This window comes from Engystomops pustulosus, chromosome 2 (genome assembly GCF_040894005.1).
Source record: "Engystomops pustulosus chromosome 2, aEngPut4.maternal, whole genome shotgun sequence".
In the NCBI taxonomy this organism is placed as follows: domain Eukaryota; kingdom Metazoa; phylum Chordata; class Amphibia; order Anura; family Leptodactylidae; genus Engystomops; species Engystomops pustulosus.
The window spans coordinates 261,202,172-261,226,568 of NC_092412.1; the positions used below are offsets into that span (position 1 = coordinate 261,202,172).

Below are 24,397 nucleotides of genomic sequence, written 5' to 3' on the forward strand. Positions count from 1 at the left end.
TAATGTCTGGGGGGGTATTATGTGCTGCACTATGGTGTTTATAATGTCTGGGAGGGTATTATGTGCTGCACTGTGGTGTTTATAATGTCTGGGGGGGTATTATGTGCTGCACTGTGGTATTTATAATGTCTGGTTGGTATTATGTGCTGCACTGTGGTATTTATAATGTCTGGGGTGGTATTATGTGCTGCACTGTGGTATTTATAATGTCTGGGGTGGTATTATGTGCTGCACTGTGGTATTTATAATGTCTGGGGGGGTATTATGTGCTGCACTGTGGTGTTTATAATGTCTGGGGTGGTATTATGTGCTGCACTGTGGTATTTATAATGTCTGGGGGGGTATTATGTGCTGCACTGTGGTATTTATAATGTCTGGGTGGTATTATGTGCTGCACTGTGGTATTTATTATGCCTGGGGTGGTATTATGTGCAGCACTGTGGTATTTATAATGTCTGGGGTGGTATTATGTGCTGCACTGTGGTATTTATAATGCCTCGGGTGGTATTATGTGCTGCACTGTGGTATTTATTATGCCTGGGGTGGTATTATGTGCAGCACTGTGGTATTTATAATGTCTGGGGGGGTATTATGTGCTGCACTGTGGTGTTTATAATGTCTGGGGTGGTATTATGTGCTGCACTGTGGTATTTATAATGTCTGGGGGGGTATTATGTGCTGCACTGTGGTATTTATAATGCCTGGGGTGGTATTATGTGCTGCACTGTGGTATTTATAATGCCTGGGGTGGTATTATGTGCTGCACTGTGGTATTTATAATGCCTGGGGTGGTATTATGTGCTGCACTGTGGTATTTATAATGCCTGGGGTGGTATTATGTGCTGCACTATGGTATTTATAATGTCTGGGGTGGTATTATGTGCTGCACTATGGTGTTTATAATGTCTGGGGTGGTATTATGTGCTGCACTGTGGTATTTATAATGCCTCGGGTGGTATTATGTGCTGCACTGTGGTGTTTATAATGTCTGGGGTGGTATTATGTGCTGCACTGTGGTATTTATAATGTCTGGGGGGGTATTATGTGCTGCACTGTGGTATTTATAATGTCTGGGGGGGTATTATGTGCTGCACTGTGGTATTTATAATGTCTGGGGGGGTATTATGTGCTGCACTGTGGTATTTATAATGTCTGGGGTGGTATTATGTGCTGCACTGTGGTATTTATAATGTCTGGGGGGGTATTATGTGCTGCACTGTGGTGTTTATAATGTCTGGGGTGGTATTATGTGCTGCACTGTGGTATTTATAATGTCTGGGGTGGTATTATGTGCTGCACTGTGGTATTTATAATGTCTGGGGTGGTATTATGTGCTGCTCTGTGGTATTTATAATGTCTGGGGTGGTATTATGTGCTGCACTGTGGTGTTTATAATGTCTGGGGTGGTATTATGTGCTGCACTATGGTGTTTATAATGTATGGGGGGGTATTATGTGCTGCACTATGGTGTTTATAATGTATGGGGGGGTATTATGTGCTGCACTGTGGTATTTATAATGCCTGGGGTGGTATTATATGCTGCACTATGGTATTTATAATGCCTGGGGTGGTATTATGTGCTGCACTATGGTGTTTATAATGTCTGGGGTGGTATTTTGTGCTGCACTATGGTGTTTATAATGTCTGGGGTGGTATTATGTGCTGCACTATGGTATTTATAATGTCTGGGGTGGTATTATGTGCTGCACTATGGTGTTTATAATGTCTGGGGGGGTATTATGTGCTGCACTGTGGTATTTATAATGCCTCGGGTGGTATTATGTGCTGCACTGTGGTATTTATTATGCCTGGGGTGGTATTATGTGCAGCACTGTGGTGTTTATAATGTCTGGGGTGGTATTATGTGCTGCACTGTGGTATTTATAATGTCTGGGGGGTATTATGTGCTGCACTGTGGTGTTTATAATGTCTGGGGTGGTATTATGTGCTGCACTATGGTATTTATAATGTCTGGGGTGGTATTATGTGCTGCACTGTGGTATTTATAATGCCTCGGGTGGTATTATGTGCTGCACTGTGGTATTTATTATGCCTGGGGTGGTATTATGTGCAGCACTGTGGTATTTATAATGTCTGGGGGGGTATTATGTGCTGCACTGTGGTGTTTATAATGTCTGGGGTGGTATTATGTGCTGCACTGTGGTATTTATAATGTCTGGGGGGGTATTATGTGCTGCACTATGGTATTTATAATGTCTGGGGTGGTATTATGTGCTGCACTGTGGTATTTATAATGCCTGGGGTGGTATTATGTGCTGCACTGTGGTATTTATAATGCCTGGGGTGGTATTATGTGCTGCACTGTGGTATTTATAATGTCTGGGGGGGTATTATGTGCTGCACTGTGGTATTTATAATGTCTGGGGGGTATTATGTGCTGCACTGTGGTGTTTATAATGTCTGGGGTGGTATTATGTGCTGCACTGCGGTATTTATAATGTCTGGGGGGGTATTATGTGCTGCACTGTGGTATTTATAATGTCTGGGGTGGTATTATGTGCTGCACTATGGTATTTATAATGTCTGGGGTGGTATTATGTGCTGCACTGTGGTATTTATAATGTCTGGGGTGGTATTATGTGCTGCACTGTGGTATTTATAATGTCTGGGGTGGTATTATGTGCTGCACTGTGGTATTTATAATGTCTGGGGTGGTATTATGTGCTGCACTGTGGTATTTATAATGTCTGGGGTGGTATTATGTGCTGCACTATGGTGTTTATAATGTCTGGGGTGGTATTATGTGCTGCACTGTGGTGTTTATAATGTATGGGGGGGTATTATGTGCTGCACTATGGTGTTTATAATGTATGGGGGGGTATTATGTGCTGCACTGTGGTGTTTATAATGTCTGGGGGGGTATTATGTGCTGCACTGTGGTATTTATAATGCCTGGGGTGGTATTATGTGCTGCACTGTGGTATTTATAATGTCTGGTTGGTATTATGTGCTGCACTATGGTATTTATAATGTCTGGGGTGGTAATATGTGCTGCACTATGGTATTTATAATGTCTGGGGTGGTGTTATGTGCTGCACTATGGTATTTATAATGCCTGGGGTGGTAATATGTGCTGCACTGTGGTATTTATAATGTCTGGGGTGGTATTATGTGCTGCACTGTGGTATTTATAATGTCTGGGGTGGTATTATGTGCTGCACTGTGGTATTTATAATGTCTGGGGTGGTAATATGTGCTGCACTGTGGTATTTATAATGTCTGGGGTGGTATTATGTGCAGCATCACCTGGTCCTTAGTCCAGTCCTCATGTAATACCTCCCCATATTGTCCCGGCAGCTTCACATATCGCAGACACGGAGACGTTATAACGTTCATTTTTACTTCACATTGAAACATTTAATTACAGGTAAAGGGTTAACAGGAATGTTTTGTCCTCTGTTATATAAGAAGATTCTCGTCCGTTCTGTGATCTGTGGGCGGGTCCGGATCATTGGCCGCTCCCATCCGTGTCCATTATTGGATGATCCGGCTAATACACATGGAGCGGATCGTTCCTTCCCTTCCCGCACTTGTAGTCCTCCAGCTTCATTTGTTTGCCAAAAAAAAATGGAGCTTTTTTTATCTTCAAATGACAGAAGCGCCCCCCTCCGACATCCACCTGGGGAGAGACAGAGGGACAGGTGACAGGAGGAGACACAGAGGGACAGGTGACAGGAGGGGACACAGAGGGACGGGTGACAGGAGGAGACACAGAGGGACAGGTGACAGGAGGAGACACAGAGGTACAGGTGACAGGAGGAGACACAGAGGGACAGGTGACAGGAGGAGACACAGAGGGACAGGTGTCAGGAGGAGACACAGAGGGACAGGTGTCAGGAGGGGACACAGAGGTACAGGTGACAGGAGGAGACACAGGGGGACAGGTGACAGGAGGAGACACAGAGGGACAGGTGACAGGAGGAGACACAGAGGGACAGGTGACAGGAGGAGACACAGAGGGACAGGTGTCAGGAGGGGACACAGAGGTACAGGTGACAGGAGGAGACACAGGGGGACAGGTGACAGGAGGAGACACAGAGGGACAGGTGACAGGAGGAGACACAGAGGGACAGGTGACAGGAGGAGACACAGAGGGACAGGTGACAGGAGAGGACACAGAGGGACGGGTGACAGGAGGGGACACAGAGGGACAGGTGACAGGAGGAGACACAGAGGGACAGGTGACAGGAGAGGACACAGAGGGACAGGTGACAGGAGGGGACACAGAGGGACAGGTGACAGGAGGGGACACAGAGGGACAGGTGACAGGAGGAGACACAGAGGGACAGGTGACAGGAGGAGACACAGAGGGACAGGTGACAGGAGGGGACACAGGGGGACAGGTGACAGGAGGGGACACAGAGGGACAGGTGACAGGAGGGGACACAGGGGGACAGGTGACAGGAGGAGACACAGAGGGACAGGTGACAGGAGGAGACACAGAGGGACAGGTGACAGGAGGAGACACAGAGGGACAGGTGACAGGAGGGGACACAGAGGGACAGGTGACAGGAGGAGACACAGAGGGACAGGTGACAGGAGGAGACACAGAGGGACAGGTGACAGGAGGGGACACAGAGGGACAGGTGACAGGAGGGGACACAGAGGGACAGGTGACAGGAGGGGACACAGAGGGACAGGTGACAGGAGGGGACACAGAGGGACAGGTGACAGGAGGAGACACAGAGGGACAGGTGTCAGAAGGGGACACAGAGGGACAGGTGACAGGAGGAGACACAGAGGGACAGGTGACAGGAGGAGACACAGAGGGACAGGTGACAGGACAGGAGGGGACACAGAGGGACATGTGACAGGACAGGAGGGGACACAGAGGGACAGGTGACAGGAGGACACAGAGGGACAGGTGACAGGAGGAGAGACAGAGGGACAGGTGACAGGAGGAGACACAGAGGGACAGGTGTCAGAAGGGGACACAGAGGGACAGGTGACAGGAGGAGACACAGAGGGACAGGTGACAGGAGGAGACACAGAGGGACAGGTGACAGGACAGGAGGGGACACAGAGGGACATGTGACAGGACAGTAGGGGACACAGAGGGACAGGTGACAGGAGGACACAGAGGGACAGGTGACAGGAGGAGAGACAGAGGGACAGGTGACAGGAGGAGACACAGAGGGACAGGTGACAGGAGGAGACACAGAGGGACAGGTGACAGGAGGGGACACAGAGGGACAGGTGACAGGAGGAGACACAGAGGGACAGGTGACAGGAGGGGACACAGAGGGACAGGTGACAGGAGGGGACACAGAGGGACAGGTGCCAGGAGGGGACACAGAGGGACAGGTGACAGGAGGGGACACAGAGGGACAGGTGACAGGACAGGAGGGGACACAGAGGGACAGGTGACAGGAGGGGACACAGAGGGACAGGTGCCAGGAGGGGACACAGAGGGACAGGTGCCAGGAGGAGACACAGAGGGACAGGTGACAGGAGGAGACACAGAGGGACAGGTGACAGGAGGAGACACAGAGGGACAGGTGACAGGAGGGGACACAGAGGGACAGGTGCCAGGAGGAGACACAGAGGGACAGGTGACAGGAGGAGACACAGAGGGACAGGTGACAGGAGGGGACACAGAGGGACAGGTGACAGGAGGAGAGACAGAGGGACAGGTGACAGGAGGAGACACAGAGGGACAGGTGACAGGAGGGGAGATAGAGGGACAGGTGACAGGAGGGGAGATAGAGGGACAGGTGACAGGAGGGGACACAGAGGGACAGGTGACAGGAGGGGACACAGAGGGACAGGTGACAGGAGGGGACACAGAGGGACAGGTGACAGGAGGAGACACAGAGGGACAGGTGACAGGAGGGGAGATAGAGGGACAGGTGACAGGAGGAGACACAGAGGGACAGGTGACAGGAGGGGACACAGAGGGACAGGTGACAGGAGGGGACACAGGGGGACAGGTGACAGGAGGAGACACAGAGGGACAGGTGACAGGAGGAGACACAGAGGGACAGGTGACAGGAGGGGACACAGAGGGACAGGTGACAGGAGGAGACACAGAGGGACAGGTGACAGGAGGGGACACAGAGGGACAGGTGACAGGAGGGGACACAGAGGGACAGGTGACAGGAGGAGACACAGAGGGACAGGTGACAGGAGGGGACAGAAGAGGGACAGGTGATAGGAGGGGACACAGAGGGACAGGTGACAGGAGGAGACACAGAGGGACAGGTGACAGGAGGAGACACAGAGGGACAGGTGACAGGAGGAGGCACAGAGGGACAGGTGACAGGAGGGGGCACAGAGGGACAGGTGATAGGAGGGGACACAGAGGGACAGGTGACAGGAGGGGACACAGAGGGACAGGTGACAGGAGGGGACACAGAGGGACAGGTGACAGGAGGAGACACAGAGGGACAGGTGACAGGACAGGAGGGGACACAGAGGGACGGGTGACAGGAGGAGACACAGAGGGACAGGTGACAGGAGGAGACACAGAGGGACAGGACAGGAGGAGACACAGAGGGACAGGTGACAGGAGGGGACACAGAGGGACAGGTGACAGGAGGAGACACAGAGGGACAGGTGACAGGAGGGGACACAGAGGGACAGGTGACAGGAGGGGACACAGAGGGACAGGTGACAGGAGGAGACACAGAGGGACAGGTGACAGGAGGGGACACAGAGGGACAGGTGACAGGAGGAGACACAGAGGGACAGGTGACAGGTCAGGAGGGGACACAGAGGGACAGGTGACAGGAGGAGACACAGAGGGACAGGTGACAGGAGGAAACACAGAGGGACAGGTGACAGGAAGGGACACAGAGGGACAGGTGACAGGAGGGGACACAGAGGGACAGGTGACAGGAGGAGACACAGAGGGACAGGTGACAGGAGGGGACACAGAGGGACAGGTGATAGGAGGGGGCACAGAGGGACAGGTGACAGGAGGGGACACAGAGGGACAGGTGACAGGAGGAGACACAGAGGGACAGGTGACAGGAAGGGACACAGAGGGACAGGTGACAGGAGGAGACACAGAGGGACAGGTGACAGGAGGAGACACAGAGGGACAGGTGACAGGAGGGGACACAGAGGGACAGGTGACAGGAGGGGACACAGAGGGACAGGTGACAGGAGGAGACACAGAGGGACAGGTGACAGGAGGAGACACAGAGGGACAGGTGACAGGAGGGGACACAGAGGGACAGGTGACAGGAGGGGACACAGAGGGACAGGTGACAGGAGGAGACACAGAGGGACAGGTGACAGGAGGAGACACAGAGGGGCAGGTGACAGGAGGAGACACAGAGGGACAGGTGACAGGAGGGGAGACAGAGGGACAGGTGACAGGAGGGGACACAGGGGGACAGGTGACAGGAGGGGACACAGAGGGACAGGTGACAGGAGGAGACACAGAGGGACAGGTGACAGGAGGGGACACAGAGGGACAGGTGACAGGAGGGGAGACAGAGGGACAGGTGACAGGAGGGGACACAGAGGGACAGGTGACAGGACAGGAGGGGACACAGAGGGACAGGTGACAGGAGGAGACACAGAGGGACAGGTGACAGGAGGGGACACAGAGGGACAGGTGACAGGAGGGGACACAGAGGGACAGGTGACAGGAGGAGACACAGAGGGACAGGTGACAGGAGGGGACACAGAGGGACAGGTGACAGGAGGGGAGACAGAGGGACAGGTGACAGGAGGAGACACAGAGGGACAGGTGACAGGAGGAGACACAGAGGGACAGGTGACAGGAGGGGAGACAGAGGGACAGGTGACAGGAGGAGACACAGAGGGACAGGTGACAGGAGGGGACACAGAGGGACAGGTGACAGGAGGGGAGACAGAGGGACAGGTGACAGGAGGGGACACAGAGGGACAGGTGACAGGAGGGGACACAGAGGGACAGGTGTCAGGAGGGGACATAGAGGGACAGGTGACAGGAGGGGAGACAGAGGGACAGGTGACAGGAGGGGAGACAGAGGGACAGGTGACAGGAGGGGACACAGAGGGACAGGTGACAGTAGGGGACACAGAGGGACAGGTGACAGGAGGAGACACAGAGGGACAGGTGACAGGAGGAGACACAGAGGGACAGGTGACAGGAGGGGAGACAGAGGGACAGGTGACAGGAGGGGACACAGAGGGACAGGTGACAGGAGGAGACACAGAGGGACAGGTGACAGGAGGAGACACAGAGGGACAGGTGACAGGCTGCATGGGGGGACACAGAGGGACGGGTGACAGGAGGAGACACAGAGGGGCAGGTGACAGGAGGGGACACAGAGGGACAGGTGACAGGAGGGGACACAGAGGGACAGGTGACAGGACAGGAGGGGACACAGAGGGACAGGAGGGGAGGGGACACAGAGGGACAGGTGAAAGGAGGAGACACAGAGGGACAGGTGACAGGAGGGGACACAGAGGGACAGGTGACAGGAGGGGACACAGAGGGACAGGTGACAGGAGGAGACACAGAGGGACAGGTGACAGGAGGGGACACAGAGGGACAGGTGACAGGCTGCATGGGGGGACACAGAGGGACGGGTGACAGGAGGAGACACAGAGGGACAGGTGACAGGAGGGGACACAGAGGGACAGGTGACAGGAGGGGAGACAGAGGGACAGGTGACAGGACAGGAGGAGACACAGAGGGACAGGTGACAGGAGGAGACACAGAGGGACAGGTGACAGGACAGGAGGAGACACAGAGGGACAGGTGACAGGAGGGGACACAGAGGGACAGGTGACAGGAGGAGACACAGAGGGACAGGTGACAGGAGGAGACACAGAGGGACAGGTGACAGGAGGGGGCACAGAGGGACAGGTGACAGGAGGAGACACAGAGGGACAGGTGACAGGAGGGGACACAGAGGGACAGGTGACAGGAGGAGACACAGAGGGACAGGTGACAGGAGGAGACACAGAGGGACAGGTGACAGGAGGGGACACAGAGGGACAGGTGACAGGACAGGAGGAGACACAGAGGGACAGGTGACAGGAGGGGACACAGAGGGACAGGTGACAGGACAGGAGGAGACACAGAGGGACAGGTGACAGGAGGAGACACAGAGGGACAGGTGACAGGACAGGAGGAGACACAGAGGGACAGGTGACAGGAGGGGACACAGAGGGACAGGTGACAGGAGGGGACACAGAGGGACAGGTGACAGGAGGGGACACAGAGGGACAGGTGACAGGAGGAGACACAGAGGGACAGGTGACAGGAGGAGACACAGAGGGACAGGTGACAGGAGGGGACACAGAGGGACAGGTGACAGGAGGGGACACAGAGGGACAGGTGACAGGAGGGGAAACAGAGGGACAGGTGACAGGAGGAGACACAGAGGGACAGGTGACAGGAGGGGACACAGAGGGACAGGTGACAGGAGGAGACACAGAGGGACAGGTGACAGGAGGGGACACAGAGGGACAGGTGACAGGAGGGGACACAGAGGGACAGGTGACAGGAGGAGACACAGAGGGACAGGTGACAGGAGGAGACACAGAGGGACAGGTGACAGGAGAGGAGACAGAGGGACAGGTGACAGGAGGAGACACAGAGGGGCAGGTGACAGGAGGAGACACAGAGGGACAGGTGACAGGAGGGGAGACAGAGGGACAGGTGACAGGAGGGGACACAGGGGGACAGGTGACAGGAGGGGACACAGAGGGACAGGTGACAGGAGGGGAGACAGAGGGACAGGTGACAGGAGGAGACACAGAGGGACAGGTGACAGGAGGAGACACAGAGGGACAGGTGACAGGAGGGGAGACAGAGGGACAGGTGACAGGAGGAGACACAGAGGGACAGGTGACAGGAGGGGACACAGAGGGACAGGTGTCAGGAGGGGACATAGAGGGACAGGTGACAGGAGGGGAGACAGAGGGACAGGTGACAGGAGGGGAGACAGAGGGACAGGTGACAGGAGGGGACACAGAGGGACAGGTGACAGGAGGGGACACAGAGGGACAGGTGACAGGAGGAGACACAGAGGGACAGGTGACAGGAGGAGACACAGAGGGACAGGTGACAGGAGGGGGCACAGAGGGACAGGTGACAGGAGGGGAGACAGAGGGACAGGTGACAGGAGGGGACACAGAGGGACAGGTGACAGGAGGAGACACAGAGGGACAGGTGACAGGAGGAGACACAGAGGGACAGGTGACAGGCTGCATGGGGGGACACAGAGGGACGGGTGACAGGAGGAGACACAGAGGGGCAGGTGACAGGAGGGGACACAGAGGGACAGGTGACAGGAGGGGACACAGAGGGACAGGTGACTGGAGGGGACACAGAGGGACAGGTGACAGGAGGAGACACAGAGGGACAGGTGACAGGAGGGGACACAGAGGGACAGGTGACAGGCTGCATGGGGGGACACAGAGGGACGGGTGACAGGAGGAGACACAGAGGGACAGGTGACAGGAGGGGACACAGAGGGACAGGTGACAGGAGGGGAGACAGAGGGACAGGAGGGGAGGGGACACAGAGGGACAGGTGACAGGAGTGGACACAGAGGGACAGGTGACAGGAGGGGACACAGAGGGACAGGTGACAGGAGGGGACACAGAGGGACAGGTGACAGGAGGAGACACAGAGGGACAGGTGACAGGAGGGGACACAGAGGGACAGGTGACAGGCTGCATGGGGGGACACAGAGGGACGGGTGACAGGAGGAGACACAGAGGGACAGGTGACAGGAGGGCACACAGAGGGACAGGTGACAGGAGGGGAGACAGAGGGACAGGTGACAGGACAGGAGGAGACACAGAGGGACAGGTGACAGGAGGAGACACAGAGGGACAGGTGACAGGACAGGAGGAGACACAGAGGGACAGGTGACAGGAGGGGACACAGAGGGACAGGTGACAGGAGGAGACACAGAGGGACAGGTGACAGGAGGAGACACAGAGGGACAGGTGACAGGAGGGGGCACAGAGGGACAGGTGACAGGAGGAGACACAGAGGGACAGGTGACAGGAGGGGACACAGAGGGACAGGTGACAGGAGGAGACACAGAGGGACAGGTGACAGGAGGAGACACAGAGGGACAGGTGACAGGAGGGGACACAGAGGGACAGGTGACAGGCTACATGGGGGGACACAGAGGGACAGGTGACAGGAGGAGACACAGAGGGACAGGTGACAGGAGGGGGCACAGAGGGACAGGTGACAGGAGGAGACACAGAGGGACAGGTGACAGGAGGGGACACAGAGGGACAGGTGACAGGAGGAGACACAGAGGGACAGGTGACAGGAGGAGACACAGAGGGACAGGTGACAGGAGGAGACACAGAGGGACAGGTGACAGGAGGAGACACAGGGGGACAGGTGACAGGAGGAGACACAGAGGGACAGGTGACAGGAGGAGACACAGAGGGACAGGTGACAGGAGGGGACACAGAGGGACAGGTGACAGGCTACATGGGGGGACACAGAGGGACAGGTGACAGGAGGAGACACAGAGGGACAGGTGACAGGACAGGAGGAGACACAGAGGGACAGGTGACAGGAGGGGACACAGAGGGACAGGTGACAGGAGGGGACACAGAGGGACAGGTGACAGGAGGGGACACAGAGGGACAGGTGACAGGAGGAGACACAGAGGGACAGGTGACAGGAGGAGACACAGAGGGACAGGTGACAGGAGGGGACACAGAGGGACAGGTGACAGGAGGGGACACAGAGGGACAGGTGACAGGAGGGGAAACAGAGGGACAGGTGACAGGAGGAGACACAGAGGGACAGGTGACAGGAGGGGACACAGAGGGCAGGTGACAGGAGGAGACACAGAGGGACAGGTGACAGGAGGGGACACAGAGGGACAGGTGACAGGACAGGAGGAGACACAGAGGGACAGGTGACAGGAGGGGACACAGAGGGACAGGTGACAGGAGGAGACACAGAGGGACAGGTGACAGGAGGGGGCACAGAGGGACAGGTGACAGGACAGGAGGAGACACAGAGGGACAGGTGACAGGAGGGGACACAGAGGGACAGGTGACAGGAGGGGACACAGAGGGACAGGTGACAGGAGGAGACACAGAGGGACAGGTGACAGGAGGAGACACAGAGGGACAGGTGACAGGGGGAGACACAGAGGGACAGGTGACAGGAGGGGACACAGAGGGACAGGTGACAGGAGGGGACACAGAGGGACAGGTGACAGGAGGAGACACAGAGGGACAGGTGACAGGAGGAGACACAGAGAGACAGGTGACAGGAGGGGACACAGAGGGACAGGTGACAGGAGGGGACACAGAGGGACAGGTGACAGGAGGGGACACAGAGGGACAGGTGACAGGAGGAGACACAGAGGGACAGGTGACAGGAGGGGACACAGAGGGACAGGTGACAGGAGGGGACACAGAGGGACAGGTGACAGGAGGGGACACAGAGGGACAGGTGACAGGAGGGGACACAGAGGGAGAGGTGAAAGGAGGAGACACAGAGGGACAGGTGACAGGAGGGGACACAGAGGGACAGGTGACAGACTGCATGGGGGGGGCCCTCTATATGTCACATTGGGTTATTACAGAGCGCCCCCTAGTGTAGCAGGGCCCCACACACCAGGCTACGTGACTCCTGGCCCAGAGGTGTGGCTCATTCATTGCCCATTCCCCTGCAGCAGATCTCTCTTCCCTCCTTTCCTCCGGTGATGATGTCACCACATCCGGCCTGACAGCAAATCCGCCGGCACAGCCACGAGAGAGGAGCGACTGCTGGGGGGGGGGGGGAGCAACAGGGATTATGGGATTATGGGCATGCTACTGGAAAGGGGGCAAAATAAGTGGGGGGCATGCTACTGGAAAGGGGGCAATATAAGTGGGGGCATGCTACTGGAAAGGGGGCAATATAAGTGGGGGGCATGCTACTGGAAAGGGGGCAATATAAGTGGGGGCATGCTACTGGAAAGGGGGCAATATAAGTGGGGGGCATGCTACTGGAAAGGGGGCAATATAAGTGGGGGGCATACTACAGGAAAGGGGGCAATATAAGTGGGGGCATGCTACTGGAAAGGGGGCAATATAAGTGGGAGTATGCTACTGGAAAGGGGGCAATATAAGTGGGGGCATGCTACTGGAAAGGGGGCAATATAAGTGGGAGTATGCTACTGGAAAGGGGGCAATATAAGTGGGGGGCATGCTACTGGAAAGGGGGCAATATAAGTGGGGGGCATACTACAGGAAAGGGGGCAATATAAGTGGGGGCATGCTACTGGAAAGGGGGCAATATAAGTGGGAGTATGCTACTGGAAAGGGGGCAATATAAGTGGGGGGCATGCTACTGGAAAGGGGGCAATATAAGTGGGGGGCATGCTACTGGAAAGGGGGCAATATAAGTGGGGGGCATGCTACTGGAAAGGGGGCAATATAAGTGGGAGTATGCTACTGGAAAGGGGGCAATATAAGTGGGGGGCATGCTACTGGAAAGGGGGCAATATAAGTGGGGGGCATGCTACTGGAAAGGGGGCAATATAAGTGGGGGGCATGCTACTGGAAAGGGGGCAATATAAGTGGGGGGCATACTACAGGAAAGGGGGCAATATAAGTGGGGGCATGCTACTGGAAAGGGGGCAATATAAGTGGGAGTATGCTACTGGAAAGGGGGCAATATAAGTGGGGGGCATGCTACTGGAAAGGGGGCAATATAAGTGGGGGGCATGCTACTGGAAAGGGGGCAATATAAGTGGGGGGCATGCTACTGGAAAGGGGGCAATATAAGTGGGGGGCATGCTACTGGAAAGGGGGCAATATAAGTGGGAGTATGCTACTGGAAAAGGGGCAATATAAGTGGGAGTATGCTAATGGAAAGGGGGCAATATAAGTGGGGGGGCATGCTACTGGAAAGGGGGCAATATAAGTGGGGGCATGCTACTGGAAAGGGGGCAATATAAGTGGGGGGGCATGCTACTGGAAAGGGGGCAATATAAGTGTGGGGGGCATGCTACTGGAAAGGGGGCAATATAAGTGGGGGTATACTGCAGGAATGGGGGCAATATAAGTGGGGGTATACTGCAGGAATGGGGGCAATATAAGTGGGGGTATACTGCAGGAATAGGGGCAGGTTGCAGGAAAGATTCCTACACAGGGGGCTGGGGTTAGGTTGGGACTCAAACTTTAATTTATCCCCCCCCCCACCCCACCCCCTCCTTTACCGGTGCCTGGAGATAATTGTTCCTGTGGAATTGGTCCCTGGTCACTGAAGGGGTGGGGGCCCTAATTACTGTTTCTTCATCCCCCCCTCCCGGACCCCCCACATTATCTCTGCGACTACTGGGACCCGGATACATAATGGACGTCACTTACTGAGATTTCTAAGAATTTTTTGGTCATTTTGTATCTTTTGGCTTCGTATTTTGTCGCCACAATCTTCGATTTTTCCAAAAACTCCTTTTTTACCTGATGATACAAAGAACAAAGGAAAAAACAGAAAGTTTTCTGGATGAAGGTCGGCACATTGGACCAATGACACAGAACCAGAATTACAACGAAGAAGAAAAGTAAGAAAACACTTCCTGCACCTTCATGCTGTAATGTTACACGTAAAAATCCCCCTCCCCCACGGGTCTCCGGGAGGGGCTAATGAAAGGGGCGGCACCAGTGTGACCCACACAGGTCTCTCAGGTTTTAGGTTCTGAAATATTATCCATTGTACGAGCCTCTGTAATGTTACAGCCAGTGACAGGACCCCATAGAGTCCTACTAATTGAATGCCCTTATTTAACCTCTTCAGGACTCAGCCCTTTTTTGTTTTTTTGTATCCAGGGGGGCGGCGATCAGCCATCCAAGATGGCGGCACCCATTGAATGGTAAGTTAGGTGAACCGGACCATGGCACTTCAGTGCAAGCATTGCCTGCACTGACCGTGGCGGTAACAGGCAGGTGTCAGCTGTATTATACAGCTGACACCCGCTGTGTATGGAGAGTGCTCAGCCCGTGTGCTCTCCCCATACAACCCCTGGTAGGGTTAAGCTACAAATAGTTTCCCCCACATCCCCATAAAATCAACTTTGTTATCTAACCAGGCATCCAGCCAAATCAAATTCCTAATTCAGAACTTCATTTCATGTGATTTCATCTAAGGTCCTTTACCCACTAACAATTGCAGAATCTACCCCACGTATATGTCTGATCTCATGAAATCACAGCAGCCTCCGTGGACTTCTACTACTCTCCATCCTCTATGGAGGCTGCTGTGATTTCATGAGATCAGACATATACGTGGGGTAGATTCTGCAAATGTTAGTGGGTAAAGGACCTTAGATTACATCACCCTGGTCACATAACATGAAGTTCTGAATGGTGAGAAGGAGCCATGGGACATGGAGAGGAGTTTCAGGACTTGGCAGAGCAGGACACGGCCGCTCCGACTAACAGCCAGGAAGATAAGGAAGTGGATTTTATGGAGATGTAAAAGAAATTGATTTTAGCTAAAAGGAAAATGTTCTTTAGATTATCGGGCTCTGTGGGAACACATGTGGTGACAGGTTGTCCTTAAGAAACAACTACTATAGATATCAGACCAGTGAGATGGTGACACCCCCCCCCCCCCATGGCTTGGGTGGTCATCACTTACGCTGAAAGAAGTGTTGAATCTACCCAGATGCCAGAAGATACTAAATAACTAATATATTTGCTATAACTGCAGTATGTGGGGCGGGGGGGCATCTATTGAGGTCCAGACACTTTTCCATGACCTGGAATTCTCAATTAGTTCATTAATAAGTAAAACATAGACAAATATTTTAGGATCAGAGTCAGAAGTTCTCAGTCGTGTTCAGCAACTATATAACTGATAGGGAACGAGGCGATTATCTGAGTGACACCGACTTTTCACAGATGTCACCTGCAGAAAAAGAAACGCTCCAAGCACCGATTACTCTCCAACTTTTGGAGAAGATGTTTAGGGTTTCGTATTCACAGATAAGACAAATATTATATTATATATTATTATACAGATACTAAAGAAAGAAAGAGACAGGAGATCTCACAGATCTGCACAAAGGCGCAAACATTGTAGCCAAATTGTTACACAGAAGACTTCAAAGTGATCAGTAAGATCCTCATAGCGCAATCCTCAGACTAAGGTGCAAATTACCCGAGAGGGGGAGACTGAAACCCCCCAGAAAATTAAGAAATATGAAAATAAATTCCAGTGTTAATTGTGGTTAATTCAATACATGGGAAATCCGGACTTTTTTCTTTGTATTTAATTATTTTATTTTATTTTACTCTACTTTGTTTTTGTTTGCTTCTTATATCTTTACTTTGCTTTTTTTTCGTTGTCTTTGTTCCCCTCTTGCCGGTGAATGTGGGTGGGCTTGGGAGGGGTAATCAGGTGTGTAGGAGGAATAAAAAACTTGGGGTAATTACGGCTTATGATGTTTTTTTTTATTTTCTGCATTTTTTGTCTTTTTTTTGTATTATATTGTTTGTCAAAAGAAAATAAAGATTATTTTAATTGAAAGAAAAAAACTCAATCATTGTGGCAGATTTATCAACCTGTAGAAAGGTCGTGAAAACTCCATCTACCAACAGTAAGTGACACGTGAATGTGACGCTCCCGGACGCTGGCAGATTCCTGGTGCTGCGCAGATCTGGTGCAGTGTAACTTTATAAACCCCCACCCCCATCGGGGGTTACAGATATACACATGTATTACACTACAATTAGCAGTGGTCATTCTCCTTAGTAAGGTCCTCGGGTGGCCCTGGTGGTCCCACGTGTAGACCCAGTAACAAGCGGATAGTGTTTGGCGTCACTCACCTCGTTTGCGTGCGTCTGTATGGGGAGGCTCGCCTGCAGCCCGTGTTCAATGTGTTCATACTTGAATCCATAGGTACAGTGATGGGAGATAACCGCAGCCATAAATAATGATGCTAAGTGCAGGGCGGCCATTGTGAGTGCAAGCTCTGAGGGCTTCACCCTGCGATCATCCTCACCTGATTATATATCCACGTGCACCAACAATGGGGGGAGGGGGATCTGATCTCTGGTCACCCATTGCCTTCTGCAGGGTAACATGTGGCTCTGTCCTGGGTCCGGGTCCATGTGGTTCCGTCCTTTGGCAGTTCTCAGGTACAGAAGGGCTCAGACTCTTGGTGCTGGTTGCAGATAAATCCTCCTGCCGGGTTCTGCAGACGGATGTGGCGCTGTGTAACAGGACTTCTCCGGGTTCTGATCTCCGGGTCGTGTACTGAGCAGGTGAAGATGGTGAATGGGTTAACAAGAACCTTCTCCCTGCAATGTTTGGGCGCAGTCACACAATGGGCAGTAAATCTTATGGCTTGTAGGTGCCACGTGTTGTGCAGCTGATGCCACGGATGACCTGGTCCCCCTGCCACGTGTTACTACGTGTGAAGTCGTCCTGTGTACTTATTACATGAATAATCCCAAGTCTTCTCCTGAAAACTTTTCACATAATATATAAAATCACAGACGGAAGCGGTTTGAGGAATTCTGCAGATCTATTGCCCCTGCCCGGTCGGTTATAGTGTACAAGTGGGCGGGGTTTCTTACCGATGCACATCCATCTGGCGCAGTGTTTTGTCCAGGAGACATCATTGTGATTATACAGAGGGACTGGATCCCTTCTCTGTATTAGATGTTCATAATGAGGAGACCCCAATAATAGAGTATATCCCAATGCCCCCCATAACTTACCTTCCCCACGCTGGTACCTACAACGTATCCTCCCCAGTAGACAGGAAGGTTACGCAGTCACTGGGGCTCCACATCTCGGGTGCATTGTTCTGCCACAGCTATTTTAAGGGGTTAATATCTTAATGTTGTGACAGACCCTGATGTGGAATAATCACCCCCGTTCTATAACCCAGAGTAACCTAACCAGACACAACAATCACTAAACCCAACATGTCTCCCTGGAGGCTTTCCCCACAAGTTGAAAACATTAACATTATCATACAGTTCTGTTACATCATTGAGCACTTCATCGAATGTGACCATGGTGATGTCATCTAATGTCCTTTATCCACTAATATTTGCACAGTCTAACCCATGTATGTATCTCATCACATGAAATAACAGCAGCCTCCATGGAGGATGGGGAGGAGCAGAAGTGCATGGAGGCCGCAGTGATTTCATGTGATCATATATACGCTTGGGGTAGACTGTGCAAATGTTATCTTACATCACCCTGATCACAAGACGTGAAGTGCTGAAAAGGGAGACAAAGGCAGGGGACATGGGAAGGAGCCACAGTATCATAGTATCCTAGAATATAAGGCTGGAAAAAGACGCAAGTCCATCAAGTCCAACCTTTAAGAGTTAAATAAATGTTTTATCCCCATAACACGTGATATTACTGGTCTGCAGAAAGTCATCAAGGCCTCTCCATAACTGTACATAGAGTCGGCCATAACAACCTCCTGCGGCAGAGAGTTCCACAGTCTCACTGCTCTTACAGTAAAGAACCTTTGTCTATGGTGATGGTAGAAACTCCTCCCCTCTAGGTGTAGAGAATGTCCCCTGTCTATGGTGATGGTAGAACCTCCTCTCCTCTAGATGTAGAGGATTCCCCCTGTCTATGGTGATGGTAGAACCTCCTCTCCTCAAGGTGTAGAGGATGCCCCCTGCCTATGGTGATGGTAGAACCTCCTTTCCTCTAGGTGTAGAGGATGGCCCCTGTCTATGGTGATGGTAGAACCTCCTCTCCTCTAGGTGTAGAGGATTCCCCCTGTCTATGGTGATGGTAGAACCTCCTCTCCTCTAGGTGTAGAGGATGACCCCTGTCTATGGTGATGGTAGAACCTCCTCTCCTCTAGGTGTAGAGGATGTCCCCTGTCTATGGTGATGGTAGAACCTCCTCTCCTCTAGGTGTAGAGGATGCCCCCTGTCTATGGTGATGGTAGAACCTCCTCTCCTCTAGGTGTAGAGGATGCCCCCTGTCTATGGTGATGGTAGAACCCCCTCTCCTCCAGGTGTAGAGGATGCCCCCTGTCTATGGTGATGGTAGAACCCCCTCTCCTCCAGGTGTAGAGGATGTTCCCTGTCTATGGTGATGGTAGAACCTCCTCTCCTCTAGGCGTAGAGGATGTCCCCTGTCTATGGTGATGGTAGAGCCTCCACTTCTCTAGGTGTAGAGGATGCCCCTGTCTATGGTGATGGTAGAACCTCCTCTCCTCTAGGTGTAGAGGATGCTCCCTGTCTATAGTGATGGTATAACCTCATCTCCACTAGGTGTAGAGGATGCCCCCTGTCTATGGTGATGGTAGAACCTCCTCTCCTCTAGGTGTAGAGGTTTCTCCCAGTCTATGGTGATGGTAGAGATGGTAGAACCTCCTCTCCTCTAGGTGTAGAGGATGCCCCCTGTCTATGGTGATGGTAGAACCTCCTCTCCTCTAGGTGTAGAGGATGCCCCCTGTCTATGGTGATGGTAGATCCTCCTCTTCTCTAGGTGTAGAGGATGCCTCCTGTCTATGGTGATGGTAGAACCTCCTCTCCTCTAGGTGTAGAGGATGACCCCTGTCTATGGTGATGGTAGAACCTCCTCTCCTCTAGGTGTAGAGGATGCCCCCTGTGTATGGTGATGGTAGATCCTCCTCTCCTCTAGGTGTAGAGGATACCCCTGTCTATGGTGATGGTAGAACCTCCTCTCCTCTAGGTGTAGAGGATGCCCCCTGTCTATGATGATGGTAGAGCCTCCTCTCCTCTAGGTGTAGAGGATACCCCTGTCTATGGTGATGGTAGAACCTCCTCTCCTCTAGGTGTAGAGGATGCCCCCTGTCTATGGTGATGGTAGAACCCCCTCTCCTCCAGGTGTAGAGGATGTTCCCTGTCTATGGTGATGGTAGAACCTCCTCTCCTCTAGGCGTAGAGGAGGTCCCCTGTCTATGGTGATGGTAGAGCCTCCACTTCTCTAGGTGTAGAGGATGCCCCTGTCTATGGTGATGGTAGAACCTCCTCTCCTCTAGGTGTAGAAGATGCTCCCTGTCTATAGTGATGGTATAACCTCATCTCCACTAGGTGTAGAGGATGCCCCCTGTCTATGGTGATGGTAGTACCTCCTCTCCTCTAGGTGTAGAGGTTTCCCCCAGTCTATGGTGATGGTAGAGATGGTAGAACCTCCTCTCCTCTAGGTGTAGAGGATGCCCCCTGTCTATGGTAATGGTAGAACCTCCTCTCTTCTAGATGTAGAGGATGCCCCCTGTCTATGGTGATGGTAGATCCTCCTCTTCTCTAGGTGTAGAGGATGCCTCCTGTCTATGGTGATGGTAGAACCTCCTCTCCTCTAGGTGTAGAGGATGACCCCTGTCTATGGTGATGGTAGAACCTCCTCTCCTCTAGGTGTAGAGGATGCCCCCTGTGTATGGTGATGGTAGATCCTCCTCTCCTCTAGGTGTAGAGGATACCCCTGTCTATGGTGATGGTAGAACCTCCTCTCCTCTAGGTGTAGAGGATGCCCCCTGTCTATGGTGATGGTAGAACCCCCTCTCCTCCAGGTGTAGAGGATGTTCCCTGTCTATGGTGATGGTAGAACCTCCTCTCCTCTAGGTGTAGAGGATGTCCCCTGTCTATGGTGATGGTAGAACCTCCTCTCCTCTAGGTGTAGAGGATGCCCCTGTCTATGGTGATGGTAGAACCTCCTCTCCTCTAGGTGTAGAGGATGCTCCCTGTCTATAGTGATGGTATAACCTCATCTCCACTAGGTGTAGAGGATGCCCCCTGTCTATGGTGATGGTAGAACCTCCTCTCCTCTAGGTGTAGAGGTTTCCCCCAGTCTATGGTGATGGTAGAGATGGTAGAACCTCCTCTCCTCTAGGTGTAGAGGATGCCCCCTGTCTATGGTAATGGTAGAACCTCCTCTCTTCTAGATGTAGAGGATGCCCCCTGTCTATGGTGATGGTAGAACCTCCTCTCCTCTAGGTGTAGAGGATTTCCCCTGTCTATGGTGATGGTAGAACCTCCTCTCCTCTAGGTGTAGAGGTTTCCCCCAGTCTATGGTGATGGTAGAGATGGTAGAACCTCCTCTCCTCTAGGTGTAGAGGATGCCCCCTGTCTATGGTAATGGTAGAACCTCCTCTCTTCTAGATGTAGAGGATGCCCCCTGTCTATGGTGATGGTAGAACCTCCTCTCCTCTAGGTGTAGAGGATGTCCCCTGTCTATGGTGATGGTAGAACCTCCTCTCCTCTAGATGTAGAGGATGCACCCTGTCTATGGTGATGGTAGAACCTCCTCTCCTCTAGGTGTAGAGGATGTCCCTTGTCTATGGTGATGGTATAACCTCCTCTCCACTAGGTGTAGAGGATGTCCCCTGTCTATGGTGATGGTAGAACCTCCTCTCCTCTAGGTGTAGAGGATGCCCCCTGTCTATGGTGATAGTAGAACCTCCTCTCCACTAGGTGTAGAGGATGCCCCCTGTCTATGGTGATGGTAGAACCTCCTCTCCTCTAGGTGTAGAGGATGACCCCTGTCTGTGGTGATGATAGAACCTCCTCTCCTCTAGGTGTAGAGGATGCCCCCTGTCTACGGTGATGGTATAACCTCATCTCCTCTGGGTGTATAGGATGTCCACAGTCTATGGTGATAGTAGAACCTACTCTCCACTAGGTGTAGAGGATGCCCCCTGTCTATGGTGATAGTAGAACCTCCTCTCCTCTAGGTGTAGAGGATGCCCCCTGTCTATGGTGATGGAAGAACCTCCTCTCCTCTAGGTGTAGAGGATGCCTCCTGTCTATGGTGATGGTAGAACCTCCTCTCCTCTAGGTGTAGAGGATGTCCCCTGTCTATGGTGATGGTAGAACCTCCTCTCCTCTAGGTGTAGAGGATACCCCCTGTCTATGGTGATGGTAGAACCTCCTCTCCTCTAGGTGTAGAGGATACCCCCTGCCTATGGTGATAGTAGAACCACCTCTCCTCCAGGAGTAGAGGTAGCCCCCTGTCTATGTTGATGGTAGAACCTCATCTCCTCTAGGTGTAGAGGATGCCCCCTGTCTATGGTGATGATAGAACCTCCTCTCCTCTAGGTGTAGAGGATGCTCCCTGTCTAAGGTAATGGTAGAACCTCCTCTCCTCTAGGTGTAGAGGATGCCCTATGTCTATGGTGATGGTAGAACCTCCTCTCCTCTAGGTGTAGATGATGCCCCCTGTCTATGGTGATGGTAGAACCTCCTTTAGGTGTAGAGGATGCCCCCTGTCCATGGTGATCTTAGATCCTCCTCTCCTCTAGGTGTAGAGGATATCCCCTGTCTATGGTGATGGTAGATCCTCCTCTCCTCTAGGTGTAGAGGATATCCCCTGTCTATGGTGATGGTAGAACCTCCTCTCCTCTAGGTGTAGAGGATGCCCCCTGTCTATGGTGATGGTAGAACCTCCTCTTCTCTAGGTGTAGAGGATGCCCCCTGTCTATGGTGATGGTAGAACCTCCTCTCCTCTAGGTGTAGATGATGCCCCCTGTCTATGGTGATGGTAGATCCTCCCTTAGGTGTAGAGGATGCCCCCTGTCCATGGTGATCTTAGATCCTCCTCTCCTCTAGGTGTAGAGGATGTCCCCTGTCTATGGTGATGGTGGAACCTCCTCTCCTCTAGGTGTAGAGGATATCCCCTCTCTATGGTGATGGTAGATCCTCCTCTCCTCTAGGTGTAGAGGATACCCCCTGTCTATGGTGATGGTAGAACCTCCTCTCCTCTAGGTGTAGAGAATACCCCTTGTCTATGGTGATGGTAGAACCTCCTCTCCTCTAGGTGTAGAGGATGCTCCCTGTCTATGGTGATGGTAGAACCTCCTCTCCTCTAGGTGTAGAGGATGCCCCTGTCTATGGTGATGGTAGAACCTCCTCTCCTCTAGGTGTAGAGGATGCTCCCTGTCTATGGTGATGGTAGAACCTCCTCTCCTCTAGGTGTAGAGGATGCCCCCTGTCTATGGTGATGGTAGAACCTCCTCTCCTCTAGGTGTAGAGGATGCACCTGTCTATGGTGATGGTAGAACCTCCTCTCCTCTAGGTGTGGAGGATGCCCCCTGTCTATGGTGATGGTAGAACCTCCTCTCCTCTAGGTGTAGAGGATGCCCCCTGTCTATGGTGATGGAAGAACCTCCTCTCCTCTAGGTGTAGAGGATGCCTCCTGTCTATGGTGATGGTAGAACCTCCTCTCCTCTAGGTGTAGAGGATGTCCCCTGTCTATGGTGATGGTAGAACCTCCTCTCCTCTAGGTGTAGAGGATACCCCCTGTCTATGGTGATGGTAGAACCTCCTCTCCTCTAGGTGTAGAGGATACCCCCTGCCTATGGTGATAGTAGAACCACCTCTCCTCCAGGAGTAGAGGTAGCCCCCTGTCTATGTTGATGGTAGAACCTCATCTCCTCTAGGTGTAGAGGATGCCCCCTGTCTATGGTGATGATAGAACCTCCTCTCCTCTAGGTGTAGAGGATGCTCCCTGTCTAAGGTAATGGTAGAACCTCCTCTCCTCTAGGTGTAGAGGATGCCCTATGTCTATGGTGATGGTAGAACCTCCTCTCCTCTAGGTGTAGATGATGCCCCCTGTCTATGGTGATGGTAGAACCTCCTTTAGGTGTAGAGGATGCCCCCTGTCCATGGTGATCTTAGATCCTCCTCTCCTCTAGGTGTAGAGGATATCCCCTGTCTATGGTGATGGTAGATCCTCCTCTCCTCTAGGTGTAGAGGATATCCCCTGTCTATGGTGATGGTAGAACCTCCTCTCCTCTAGGTGTAGAGGATGCCCCCTGTCTATGGTGATGGTAGAACCTCCTCTCCTCTAGGTGTAGAGGATGCCCCCTGTCTATGGTGATGGTAGAACCTCCTCTCCTCTAGGTGTAGATGATGCCCCCTGTCTATGGTGATGGTAGATCCTCCCTTAGGTGTAGAGGATGCCCCCTGTCCATGGTGATCTTAGATCCTCCTCTCCTCTAGGTGTAGAGGATGTCCCCTGTCTATGGTGATGGTGGAACCTCCTCTCCTCTAGGTGTAGAGGATATCCCCTCTCTATGGTGATGGTAGATCCTCCTCTCCTCTAGGTGTAGAGGATACCCCCTTTCTATGGTGATGGTAGAACCTCCTCTCCTCTAGGTGTAGAGAATACCCCTTGTCTATGGTGATGGTAGAACCTCCTCTCCTCTAGGTGTAGAGGATGCTCCCTGTCTATGGTGATGGTAGAACCTCCTCTCCTCTAGGTGTAGAGGATGCCCCTGTCTATGGTGATGGTAGAACCTCCTCTCCTCTAGGTGTAGAGGATGCTCCCTGTCTATGGTGATGGTAGAACCTCCTCTCCTCTAGGTGTAGAGGATGCCCCCTGTCTATGGTGATGGTAGAACCTCCTCTCCTCTAGGTGTAGAGGATGCACCTGTCTATGGTGATGGTAGAACCTCCTCTAGGTGTAGAGGATGCCCCCTGTCTATGGTGATGGTAGAACCTC

The 24,397-nt window shown here is 52.8% G+C and overlaps 1 protein-coding gene across 1 annotated transcript; it reads right to left on the reverse strand.

The window, feature by feature from the left end:
• Positions 1-3,511: 3,511 nt before the first annotated feature.
• On the reverse strand, positions 3,512-17,085 carry LOC140117113 (cystatin-A-like). The gene is made up of 3 exons (XM_072133548.1): positions 16,774-17,085; positions 14,314-14,406; positions 3,512-3,640 (listed from the first exon to the last, which is right to left on the reverse strand). The coding sequence occupies exons 1-3, from the start codon at positions 16,903-16,905 to the stop codon at positions 3,512-3,514; spliced, it is 354 nt and encodes a 117-aa protein (XP_071989649.1). The 5' UTR covers positions 16,906-17,085.
• Between the last annotated feature and the right edge of the window lie 7,312 nt (positions 17,086-24,397).

What these genes read in the sequence shown, in the direction of transcription:
- LOC140117113 (XM_072133548.1), bottom strand. Translation starts at nt 16,905, where the DNA reads ATGGCCGCCCTGCACTTAGCATCATTATTTATGGCTGCGGTTATCTCC. An exon ending in TACAGACGCACGCAAACGAG is followed by an intron (nt 14,407 to 16,773) that starts GTGAGTGACGCC and finishes TTGTATCATCAG; the next exon opens with GTAAAAAAGGAGTTTTTGGA. An exon ending in AAAAATTCTTAGAAATCTCA is followed by an intron (nt 3,641 to 14,313) that starts GTAAGTGACGTC and finishes GTCTCTCCCCAG; the next exon opens with GTGGATGTCGGAGGGGGGCG.